At 41.5% G+C, this 13,128-nt stretch overlaps 1 protein-coding gene across 3 annotated transcripts in view; it reads left to right on the top strand.

The window, feature by feature from the left end:
• The window catches only part of LRRC45 (leucine rich repeat containing 45), a 1,637,099-nt gene that overhangs the window by 252,120 nt on the left and 1,371,851 nt on the right, over positions 1-13,128 (top strand). The window contains exon 1 of one of the 3 annotated variants that reach the window (XM_044068218.1): positions 4,414-4,432. The exons of the other annotated variants lie outside the window; for them this stretch is intronic. Within the exon in view, the coding sequence (XP_043924153.1) occupies positions 4,429-4,432 (4 nt within the window). The 5' untranslated portion in view covers positions 4,414-4,428. Of the gene's footprint in view, positions 1-4,413; positions 4,433-13,128 lie in introns of those variants that run through there. 3 annotated transcript variants of the gene reach the window in all.

Raw genomic sequence — 13,128 nt, 5'->3', positions numbered from 1 at the left:
TGAAGGTTAATCTAAGTTCTCTAATTTTAAGTATTGGGACCTATCTTATTTTCTATGTCGAGTTTATAAATATTTTCTTATGGGTAGCATCTTGGTTAGCAATTTTGTATATTTTGTATAATTTGTTTATATTGTACATAATTGGTTATGAGGTTATAAGTCTCAACAGTGTTTTCTGTTAATTTTATGTGTTCAGCATATATTTCCTTATGTATCAACAACTCATTACTGGCTATTCACCCTACTGTTGTTACTTCTTATGAAACAAAAATAAAAAGTTTTTTGAAAAAAAAAAAAAAAAGAACTGCTTTTTCCAGACACAGTAAACTAGAGCTGTGCCAGGATTTAGGTTAAAAATAACAGGTAGAGTGATAGTTTCTGCTGTTATCTATTACTTATGATATTTTCATGAAAGGCATGAGAGTTTGGCTATTAGCAAACAAAAATTAGACGTGTGTTCACTTCCATTTAAAAACTTGTTACAGTTACTTCTACTCTTTGTAAGTGCACCCTGAATCACAAACCCACTGCAGGTAAGGTAGTCTGAATTGCTGTTGTCTTCCTTCTCCCCACCACTAATCATTCACAGTTGCCATCCATTAGCAATTAACACTGAGGTAGTGCCTGCACTATTTTCTCAAAAGTTTGTGATTCAGCAATTCTAATGAGTTCACACCTCAACTGCATCTTCAGAAGCCTGAATCTACCCCATAAAAAGGTAACCATGTAGCTATGAAACTTGAAGGTGAAGAGAGTTGTGGTATGTGGAGAGCACTGAAGACAATTGCTATTACTTTGGATTTATCTGCACAGAAGTCTTCTCATCTTGCTAAGGTATGATTGTATTTTTCAAGTACATGCTAGATTTATTTACGTTACAAGGAAAATATTTTATATATATGCATTAGAAAAATGGAACTTTTATCTGAATGCACTTATAAGTTCACTGTTAGTATAGACATTTTTGTCAGACATTTTACTTTCTTAGACAGCCTTATTAACTTTCATCACAAGTGTTACAATTGGTTATCTTACACTCTTCTATGTTATTTCAGTGAAATGGGTAATGCACTATATTGTCAATGACACAGGTGTGTTAGGCTTCTAAGATGGCTCATAGACACTTCTAGGAGAGTGCTGGGCACAGGGAGAGGTGACTGGCAATCATATAAAAATGGCTATTCTGATGTAAATGTGTACACATGTTGTGAGAATTTTTTTTGGAAAGCATTTATAACAATTGACTAATGTGTTATTCTTTGGTTGGTACAAAATGCCATTTGCCATTTGTTTTGGTGGTAGGGGAGGCATGTACCATTTGTGTCTTGCCACAGCAAAAGTTGTTTTTTTCAAGAGGTTTGCTCTTGAAATTGTGTAGTCATCCAGTTCTTTATGTGATAAACAATACATTACTCCATTGATATTCCGCATTTTAGATCAAATATATTGGTGTGTGAGTGTGATATAATACAACCACATAACCTTAAATGTTAATAACTGAGCTGTGTGTTTCCAGTGGTTAATACTGAAAATATATGTGTGTATATTAGCAGAAATTTAATTTTATGTGATATTTATGTGTTGTATGTTGCAGAGGAGTATGCAGAAAAACATACCAATCCACATAAACCCCCTTTCAGTGACTCAGAAAATGATGTAATTGTGTATGCATTCAGGCGCCATGGTGCCTTTCTGCTTGAGAGAGGATGTGAGGATATGGCTGACAGAATTCAGATTTGGAACCAGATAGTCAATGACGTAAATGCCATAGTGGATCGCAGCAGGACTTATGATCAGGTACGTCATAGGGCCACTGATATGATTTCATCATCCCTGAGGAGAGCAGCTGCATTTGCCTGTGAACAGCTAGCTATGGGGGCTGCTACAGAGCCACTACTGACACAAAATGAAGAGTTTCTGTCCACTGTCAGAAATCCAGAAAGCTTAGTGGAAAATGCACAGCAACACATGACTGATGTTGGTACTGATGTTTCTGGAAGGACAAGTATGTGTCAGCAGGATCTTCCAGGTAAGCTTACATACGTCAATTTATAACATTTTCTTGTATAGTAAAGAATTCTGTAATAGTTACTATTTTATTTTTTTGATGAACCTGTTGATAAATTGATACAGTTAACACATTTTTGTTCATTACACATGGCATTGGTGGACGTGTCAGCCAAGTTTCAGTTAAAAGTATTGTTAATGGACATATAGGCAAAAGTTCTGTCCCCCTGTTACTAAAAATGTGATGATTGTGTGTGTCCTTATCTTTTGCTTAAGTTCTTCCAGGACCGTCCACCATAACAAGTGTGGAATCATCTGCACATGGTAACCCAAACATTTTTATTTGATTATTGATGACCATTTGTCAGACATATTTATTTATTTATTTATTTATTTATCTATCTATATATGTGAGGTGGGTGTCATGAGTGTGTGTGTGTTTGTATTGCTGTACCATCTGTGATAGTGACACCAGTGTTAGTTTATCATATATTAAATTGTAGTTTAGATATTAATTTCTTTCCTGTGTGTTTGTTTATTATCACAAGTAATCCTGACAGTGGAAGTGTAGGACTCTTATCACCTAATGTCAGAGTATCGTCGGACTCTGATGATGATGGTGGTGGCTAAACAGAGGCACAGTCATGGGGGTACAGAGGTTGAAACTGACATTGAGGTTGACATTCAGCCATCCCCTGTATTTTCAACAGACACAGCCAGTAGGCCTATGCATACCTATTCCAGCGAGCTGTCAGATATTGGGCAGGTAGAGGGTGACACACTTGATCAGGGTAGTGTAGTTACTGTGGCTTCAGTGCTGGTTGACTCTGGCTATAACCAAAGTGTGGGCACAGTGGCATGCAGGGGGGTGGTTAGGGGTGCTCATAAGAGGTTTGTCCATCTTTCACCTGATCCTGGTTTGTATTTGTGCCACTCAGTGTATATTTAAGGCAGTCATGGAGGTGCATGCCTATTCCAATAGGGCCTCTGAGGACAAGCGTAGGATTGTAGATGTGACACAGGCTAATGTGTGTGACTGCCTCTGTCATATTTCCAATTCAGTGAATCGGATGAATGACACAATGTAATGGGCAGTGTCTGTTATGTAATGTCTGCTGGGAGTGGGACAGCATCCACTCTGACGTAGGTCAGCATCATTATCTGATGTTAGCCAACATGGCCATGCCCGATCATGCTCCCTTAGTGGCACTACTTCCACTGCTGCAAAAGTGATTGAGGTGTCTATACCAGATGTGGTAGGCTATGGGGTCATGATCCTGGGTGTGGTTGTGAGTTGAGCTCATCTAGCAGACATCAGTCATGTTCAGGTAGCAGCAATTCATCTGACCTTGGGCATGGGCGTACCAGTGCAACTCCTGGCAGAGCCAGTTCTCTCAGTCAGGGATAATGGCGGTGAACTGTCACCTCCACCATGCACAGCTTACACCTGTCTGACGTACCAGGATGTAGAGCTAGCACAGAGCTTGGATGTCTTCTTGCAGACACTCACACACGCATTTCACCTAGAGTGCCCTTACAGGCACACACAGACACACACACACACACTCACCAGTTACATGGGTCAGTCATGAGGATTACAGCTTTTTCTGTCTCAGTGGCCATTTGACACTTTATCAACATTTATGACTGTCCATCTTTCTTATTCACATGCACTCACTACCTTTTGTGTCCGCCTTGGTCTCCTGTCCCCCCAAACAACAACTTGTGCAAATGATAACTGTGCCATATCCTTGATTTTCTGTCTCTTGGATTCAGGGATACACAAGTCTTTTGTCTGATGCCCAGGGTGCATAGCTGACTGAATGCTTTTGAGTTTTTTTGTGATACTCTTTTGAAAGTTATACTGCTTTCTTGCATGTTTTTGTTATGTCTAAATCTTTGATGCATGAGGCCTATTACTTGATAGAGAACACATCTATTGACATAAGTCATTGCTGTCACGTATTGATGTCATTGCTGTAGAAGTCCCTCAGGAGGGACAGATTCATCACCCAGAGACTCCCTATGCTGTGGAACAAAACCTCGCTGGCCTTGTTCAAGAGGAATCTTGACCAATGGATGGGAGATCGCAGATATACCCCAGGGATTACTTCAGTGTCACTGCTTGACAGAGGCACAGAAAAATGATAGGCATAGTTTTTATTCAAACTAAAGGGGTGGCGAAAGCCACATAACTATGGGCTAGGCTTATAAATGCCCTTGGGCATATAGCCTAGTATGAACCTATGAACCTATGAACCTATGAACCTTCTACTTGTGTGTATGGATATGCCTTTTGTTTCTGTCCTGAACTGTTTATTTTCCTATTCCAGGTTCAACGTTTACATTGGAAGTCCAGCAGTTACAAGAGTTTTAATTTAGGGCTCACTCTGTGTGATTCTAGCAGTACACAGCTATTACATGGGTAAGTAAAAGTTGTGAGCATTGCCTGGCATCAATGTTACTGTGTTTATGTGCATAGGATGAATGTTTTATCTCCTTAGGTGGTGAGCATGTGTGCTATCCATTGCCTCTTGGCCAGGGTGAGGGCATACATCTGCTTATACCCACAGTAGCTGGTGGATGTTCATCGTGTTTCACTGTTGCAGTCATTACACTCGGGTTATCCGCCGGCAGGCTACCCGCAGTCGGCCCGAGTTCCAAAGTCTTGGTCCAGCGTCGGTTGCTGTCGCCTCTTCCCTGACGTCAGTGCACCAGGGGTATAAAAGATGCAACCAACACCATTTTCTTCCGTCTTTATTGCCGCGTGGTGCCCGAAGCAAAAGCAGTTCGCAAGTGCCGGTCAGCTGACTCCTGAGATTTTCGAAATTGAGTTTCAGAACCGAAGACTTCAATGAAGCTAAGTTCCCCATTGGGGAAACTTTTTTTTGCTCCAGACTGATGTTAGTAAAAGTTAATAATTATATTTCTTGTGGGAAGCAAATACCTCATAAGGACTTTCACTCTTACTGTATTCCTTGCCTAGGCCCTGACCACGACGTTACTAGTTGTCGGTTTTGTGCTAGATTCAACAAATGCACTATTAAACGTTGTTTTGATTTCGCTTTACATTATTTTGGCCGAAGGTTTAATTACATAATACCATCTGAACAACCGATGAGCGGAATTTATAAAAAAATGCAAATACAAAGAAAAGGACAGGCATCCGAGGTCCAAAACCGATGATGAAGCCTCTTCTAGGCCAGTCACCGGTTCTCAGTGAGGCGCTTTCGCAGCCCCTGACACCCACTACCTCAGAGCCACAGACCGTATCAGACAGCCATGTGGAGACTCCGAGGCCTGTGGAAACTCAAGGTATTGGGCCTACGGAAACTATTCCCTCAGATGGGTATGGAGCCGCTGAGCAGGCATCGGCTTCTGAGGGTGTTTTCAGACCTTCACAGCTTACAATTAAGCCCACTACAGCAGCCAAGGCAAAGTTAAAAACACCATTAAAGACAAAGAAACAAGTACAGCATTCTACTGAACAGTCGTCCATACCAAAGAAACAGATGCTTAAAATGGCCGAAGACCTAATTACTTTAATCAGGGGTTCCCATCCCCCTCCTGACAAAAGGCCTAGGCAAGACACTGACTATGATTCCTCTGACCAGGTTTCCATTTCCTTTGATTCCTCTTCTGACCAGGGATACTCTCTCCCTCCCTATGAGGACTCTGATGCAGAAGAGTCTATACCTTCAGCCTCTCCGCCTGAGGATTATTCTTTTGGTGAAACCCTTCACACCATGAGGGAGCATTTCCATTGGGAGAGCCAGGATTATTCAGAATCCAAGAAAAGGCACAGAGACTTTATTTTATTGCCCCAGCACAGGCCCCTGGCTATTCCCCCTGTGCTTGATATTGTTGATGATGTTTTTTCTGAATCCAGTCTGACTCCTGATTCTTTACCCTCTGCACCAGTCAAGCCAGACAAGTACTACAGGGTCCCTGACTCTCATAAATTTCTTTACAAAAAACCTGCGGCAGATCCAGAAACAATTTCTCAGGGTCCTAAAGGGGTTAAAGCTTCCACTGCTAAAAATCCTGTCCCCTCGGATAGAGATTCCAGAGCTCTGGACAGATGAGGGAAAAAAGTTTACACTTCTGCTACTTTAGCTGTAAGGGCTTTAAATTGCCAGTTTCACATGCTTAAATATCAACAGTATCTCATGTCATTGTTAAAGCAGAAAATGGTTTCAATCTCAGAAAGTCCTGACAGTAAGGAAATGCAGGATTTATTGCATGCAGATGAACAAGTGGGAAAGCATACTTTACAATGTGGTTTTGATTCATTAGAGGCTTCTTGTAGAGCTGCAGTTACAGGCTCTGTTATTCGAAGGCATGCTTGGTTGAAAGAACAAAGTTTACCTGACCATGTTAAAGTTAAATTATTGGGTGCTCCACTACAGCATGATACTTTGTTTGGTGTTAAGGCAGAAGAGGTGTTAAAGAAAATGGAGGATAAAGCAAAATCAATGCAGACAGTAAAGTATTTCTTACTGGTTCAACCACCCAGGTTTAGCGGAAACTGGCCTTCAAAAAATTGGTCCTTTCCAGTGTCAGACAGGCCACAAAGAGGCAGATACAGATGCACAAGAGGCAGATCTCAGCCCCAAGGCTCCTACAGACCTAAACAATGGAGTGCTTCAGCCCCCAAAGGAAGGGAAGACGAATCACAACCTTATAGGAAACAGTTCCAATGACTTCCATCTACAGATGCCAAGCACTTTCCCTTTGGCAGCACCCCTAAGGGGAAAGCTAGCACTTTTCTCAAAAAATTGGCACATAATCACCCAGGACAAATGGGTACTGAATATTGTCTCTCAAGGTTACAGGTTCCACTTTCACACACTTCCAAAATCAAGAGGTATGCCAGACCTGCCACAGAACCAATGGGCAGAGGCACAAAAACAAATTGCTGCTCTCATGGACATGGGAGCTATTCAAAGAGTACCACAGCAAGAACAGGGGCAAGGATTTTACTCAAGACTTTTCTTAGTACCCAGAAAGGACAAAACTTGGAGACCAATACTGGACCTGTCAATCCTAAATACTTTCCTGGATGTTCCAAAATTCAAAATGTTAATACTACAGCAGCTTCTACCCATGCTGGGCAAGAAGGCTTGGCTAGTTACTTTGGACCTCAAGGAGGAATACCTGCATGTCCCAATCAGACAAACTTGCAGAAGATACCTCAGTTTCATAGCAGGCTCAATGCATTACCAATTCTCTGCACTGCCCTGTGGCTTATCTACTGCGCCCAGGGTCTTCACAAAATGCCTGGCACCAGTAATTGCATTTTGCAGACAAAAAGGAATTCAAATATATCCCTGCTTGGACGACTGCCTTATTCAAGCAGAGAGCAAGGACGTTCTACTAAAGCATCTGGCGTTTGTAAAAAGATTACTAATTTGCCTAGGGTACACAGTAAACTAAAAGAAATCAAAACTAGTGCCCTCTCAAGAGATAATATTCCTGGGTGCAAGCTTAAATACAACTGCCCAGATGGCATATCTCACGTCAGACAAACAAAGACAACTGACTCAATACTTTCAACTGATGGCAACAAAGACCCAGCTCCATGCAAGAAAAATTCTGCAGACCCTGGGCTTCATGGTGTCCTGCATTCTACTAATTCCATATGCAAGACTGCATATGAGGAAACTACAATGGTATTGGACTCAACATTGTCACAGCCTGGAGACAATCATAACTTTAATTCCTTGCCTACAACAGGAAGTTCGATGGTGGTCACAGGCCTGTCACCACAACAAGAGACAGCCTTTCACATTACCCACAGCCAGGCAGACAATAACAACGGATGCATTGGATTATCCCTGGGGGGCACATATGGCCGGAAACTGTATTCAGGACACGTGGGCCAAGGAACAAATGCATCTTCACATCAATCAGAAAGAGATGCTAGCAGTACAGAATGCCCTGACAGCTTTCAAGGACCTACTACATCCAGGACAACTACTAATAAAGATGGACAATACCACAGTTATGTGGTACATAAACAAACAAGCAAGGGGGCACACATTCCTACCCCCTATGCAGGCAAGACATGACCTTGTGGAACACAGCACTAACCTATCAGGTACATCTGCAGGCACAATTCCTGCCAAGAACAAAAATTACACTGGCAGACGAACTAAGCAGAAATCTCATGGACCCTCACGAATGGAAACTAAATCCACAGGTGTTCAGCATGATAACAAGGAAATGGGGATGCCCAGACATAGATCTTTTTGCCTCCCCTCACAATTGCCAACTACAGAAATTCTGCACAAGAACTTATCACTCTTGAGCATGGAAAGTGGATGCTCTATCATTCAGCTGGAAAGCTCTGACAGTCTATACTTTCCCACCAATGCCTCTTCTTACCAAAGTGCTCCTAAAAGTCAGACAAGAAAGGCCAAAAATGATCCTGATTGCCCCAGACTGGCCACGCCAGCACTGGTACCCAATCCTAAAGAGCTTGTCTCAGGGCCCAGCTTGGCCTTTACCTCAAATTCCTCATCTTCTGACTCAACAAAACAATCAGATTCTGCACAGTCAACTCAGAACCTTAAATCTGGCAGCATGGCAGATATTGTAGCCACTCAGACTGCACCTCTCTCTAAAGCTGTTATGGATGTCATTTTAGAAGCCAGGAGGCCCAGCACTAGGAAATCTTATGCAGAAAAATGGAAGAGATTCTCTGCTTGGAGCCAGGCACAAGGGCTCAACCCACTTGTTCCAAATATACCTCAGATTTTACAATACTTAACTGAGATGCTGGACAAAGGCCTATCTTTCTCATCAATTAAAATCCATGCCTCTGCCATTTCAGCTCATTACAATACAGAACCTCCTATTTTTTTCACATCCTCTACTAAGACGGTACCTCAGAGGAGCAAAAAACATAAGACCCCCAAGGAGAGCACCAGTACCAACTTGGGATCTCAATTTTGTTTTAGAAAAACTGACGCTGCCTCCTTTTGAACCAGCCAGCACAGTTGATATAAAATTCTTATCATGGAAAACTGCTCTGCTCCTAGCAATAACTTCAGCAAGAAGAGTATCAGAGTTACAGGCATTAATGGCTGTGGAACCTTTCATCATTTTTCACCAGGACAGGGTTTCTCTCAGGACAAACCCAACATTCATGCCAAAAGTAGTTTCCAATGTGGCCCTGAACCAGACCATTCATTTACCAACTTTCTACCCAAATCCCCAGAATAAAGGGGAAAAACTTCTGCACGCTTTGGATATACACAGACAGCTACGATTCTACCTGGACAAAACAAAAGATTTCAGAAAAACTGAGCAACTGTTTGTAGCCTATGCTTTAGGATCACAAGGAAAACCTATCACAAAGCAGACAATTTCAAAATGGATAGGACACTGCATCCGCTTCTGTTATGCACAACACGGCAAATCAGTACCTAAGGTCATTAGGTCACATTCTACCAGAGCAACAGCCACTTCAGCAGCCTTTCTCAGAGGAGTACCAACCAAAGACATTTTAGAAGCTGCAACCTGGAGCTCAGTGCACACTTTCACCAAGCACTACCACTTGTCTCTCTACTCTAAATCCAGAGCAGGCTTTGCCACTGCAGTCCTGCAGGGCCTGGTAGCCTCTCCAAATCCAATCTAGACCCAGCCACCCAACCTCAGCTTTGGGATTCAACCCAAGTGTAATGAATGCAACAGTGAAACATGATGAACATAGTACAGTTGTGTACCTACCATAAATGGAGATGTTCGAGTGTATTCACTGTTGCAGTCCAGGTTACCCACCCACCATCCCCCTTTACTTTGCTGGGACTTCTCTGTACTTCTCAACTCTATACAACCTGTGTGGTGTATTTGCTTGTAGATGAAGTAAATATTTATATTATTTCATGCATGCTTTTTGGCATAATTTTATTTTTCCAGCCTTCCTATCTGGGGGCACCTGACATCTGGGGCATGAAAAACTGAAGAAAATGGCATCTGTTGCATCTTTTATACCCCTGGTGCACTGATGTCAGTGAAGAGGCGACATCAACCGATGCCAGACCAAGACTTTGGAACTCGGGCCGACTGTGGGTAGCCTGCCGGTGGATAACCCGAGTGTAATGACTGCAACAGTGAATACACTCATCTACATTTATGGTAGGTACACAACTGTACTTTCCCTTTCTGACTTCTCACCTGTGTGTGGTGACCTTGCCAGTGGTTGTGGGATGTTTACCCTTTCCCGCATGGTGTTCCTGCTGAAGCTGTTTTCTTAGAATAATATTGTGAAAGATGGCACAGACGGTGAAAATTTCAGCAGAAGTATGGGGATTGTACTGCAGGGCTCCCGCAGATGTATCTAGGGACTGGAACCATGACTTCAGCATCCCAAACACATGCTCAGTGATATTTCTTGTTTGAGCATGTGCCTCATTATAGTGTTCTTTGGTGGGTGTATGTGTGCATTTCTGATGGGCATCATCATCCGCTGCTCAAGTGCATAATCTGCATCCCCCAGTAACTGAACCTGTAAGATATCCCCCCTAGAAAAGCTCTGATAGAGTTGAGAGTTGTGTCAGATATAGGAATCGTGGCAACTGCTTGGGTTACTAGCACATACATTCAGGATGATTCTCCTTAGCATTACACATGACCTGACAGTTAATGGAGTGGAATCCCTTTCTGTTTATGTACACCCTTCCCTGTTCCCTGGGTGGTGCTTTGATTTCAATGTGCATGTGATCTGTGGCACCCAAGACTTCAGGGTAGTGTGCTACAGGGTAGAAATCCTGCACAGCTGTAGCTTTTCCATGGGTGTATGGGGAAAAAGTATGTAGTCATTGGCATGTTGTAGCATAGCATTCAGGAATTGATGTAGGATCCTGGATGCTGATACCTGTGACCTACCAGCATATATCCCCTGTTAGTCTCTGAAAGATTCTTGTAGCTAATATTCTAAGTGCTACACATACCTTAGTCTGCACAGGTGTTGGTTCCCCTTGGTTTGCCCTTGGTGTCAGTTGAGGATGACAGAGGTTGCAGAGTTCCTGTAGTGTGTCTCTATCCACTCTGTAGCACTGTACAATTTCCACCTCCTTCCGTCTACACCCTTCCCCTTCTTGGTCGAGGTCTATTAGCAGCAGCAGCATATAATTGGGCCCGTTGCACATACAAATATATAAGATGAGTATCAGTCCCTAACATTGTTTCTGCGTGCTTTAGTAGCTGTACTCTAAAAGGTTTTGGAATTTGCACACAGAACCTGCACTGAGTCTACACGATTGCTTTATAGCTTGTTGACTAGCTTCTCCATCTTGGATTGGTTGATTAGCATACAGTTCAGATGCTTATGCAGTAATTAGTATGCCATGATGTTTGCCGTGTTTCCACGGCTCTACACAGCGTGTAGAGCCGCTTACTAAATACAAAACAACGTGCTATCATGTGAACATCATAGTGTGACGTGCACAAAGTTTTAGTGCGTAGTAGAGGCTTTATTGAATCTGTACCATTGATTATAAAGTGTTTGCGTTGCCAAGACTGATAAATGTGGATCATTGCAGTTTTGTGGAGGGGAGGCAAACATTTGACAACATTAATAGAACAATGATGATCCAGGGGGCATCAGAATGTGCGAAAATACTGCTGTTGTTGAGTCTTGATGCAATCAAAAACATTCAACAGAGTAAGCTGAGATTGTGAGTAGGGCAGTAAAAGCATTTGTATTCCCTGGTACAAGAATAAGGATAATTAGGAGGATATATGAATGATCAGAGGCAAGAATTAGTGTGAAGGTTCCCATCTGATAAGTTGTGTTTGAGCAGAGGAACCAGGGATGGGTATCCTTTTCCCTTTATTATCTGTTTTATATTTACAGCTTTTGGCATAGAAAATAACATACTGGGAAATTCAAGGATGTAACTGGCATTCTGATCAAGAAGATTAAATTATTTTATACTTGATAAGTCCAGATATAGACATCTCAGTGTTTTGGAAAATTCTGAGACAGTTTCAAGTCTTTTCAGGATATAAAATTAATGAAGATAAAGGCTGTAGCTATAAATCATGTACTAACTCACAAACTGGTTAGTAATACCCATATTTATGGGGACACAATAAGAAAAAGTATTTAGGAGCATGGATTAAAAATGCTTCTGTTATGGCAGAAAAGGATATGTGGGAAGAAACTAAAAGCATAACAGAAAAACTGAGAAACTAGAAGCTGTTGTTTATCGATATGGATAGTAAGATACAAACAGTGAAAATGTCCCTTTTGTTTTATTTCCATATTAGTTGTATTTTTTCAATCAGTGGAGAAATTGTGGACAATAAAGAGTTGAAGGAATTTTTCTGGGAGGGGAAGAGAGCAAGAGTTAATGGGATAAGCTTATCCTACAAATAGAACAAGGTGGTTTACAATTATCTGATGTGAAGGGATGTTGTAGAGCTACACAGTTAAGGCTTACATATGCAACATGAGCAGAAAGTTATAATTCAAAGTGGAAAGGGATGAAGCAGGTTATAATTCAAAGTGGAAAGGGATGATGATGAAGAAGGGGGGGTGCAAGAAATAAGGTGAGAGTGGGATTTTGAATGCAGATTCTTTTTTAACACCTTTTTTAATTTATCACTTAAGGCATAGGCAAACCTACAACAACAACAACAAGAAATCAAATCATGTTAACATTTTTTCTCCATTTGCATGTATTTACATATTTGTAATTATCAGTCCAGCATTACATAAATTGATGAATTCCTGCCTTCCCCTTAAACTTCACTCTTCCTGAACATTATTATGCATGTATTACTCTCACAATTTGTTTTTTTTTTCTATTTAATTTGCTCTTTCTCTTTTCTAAAGATCAATCTTCCAGTTCTTTTATTTTTTTATAATATTCAGTACTTCACGAACAGCTGGTTTAGACTCTGATTTTCATTTTCTAGTAATTGGTTTTTAGGAGCCAACAGAATTAAACTTAATAAGGCCTTACTATGTCTAGGCAATTCAGATCCTGTGTCCCAGCTTTAAAAAATCATGTCTTTAGTTGCAGCCATTTGCTTACCCAATATTTTTGACCGAATACTCCAGAGGGAATTTTTAAAATTTGCCATCTCCCAAAACACATGAAACTGTCT

This window comes from Protopterus annectens, chromosome 4.part0, assembly GCF_019279795.1.
Source record: "Protopterus annectens isolate FY-2018-M chromosome 4.part0, PAN1.0, whole genome shotgun sequence".
Taxonomy (NCBI): Eukaryota; Metazoa; Chordata; order Ceratodontiformes; family Protopteridae; genus Protopterus; species Protopterus annectens.
The sequence above is the reverse complement of the archived record's forward strand: the minus strand, read 5'-3'. Positions and strand labels throughout refer to the sequence as shown.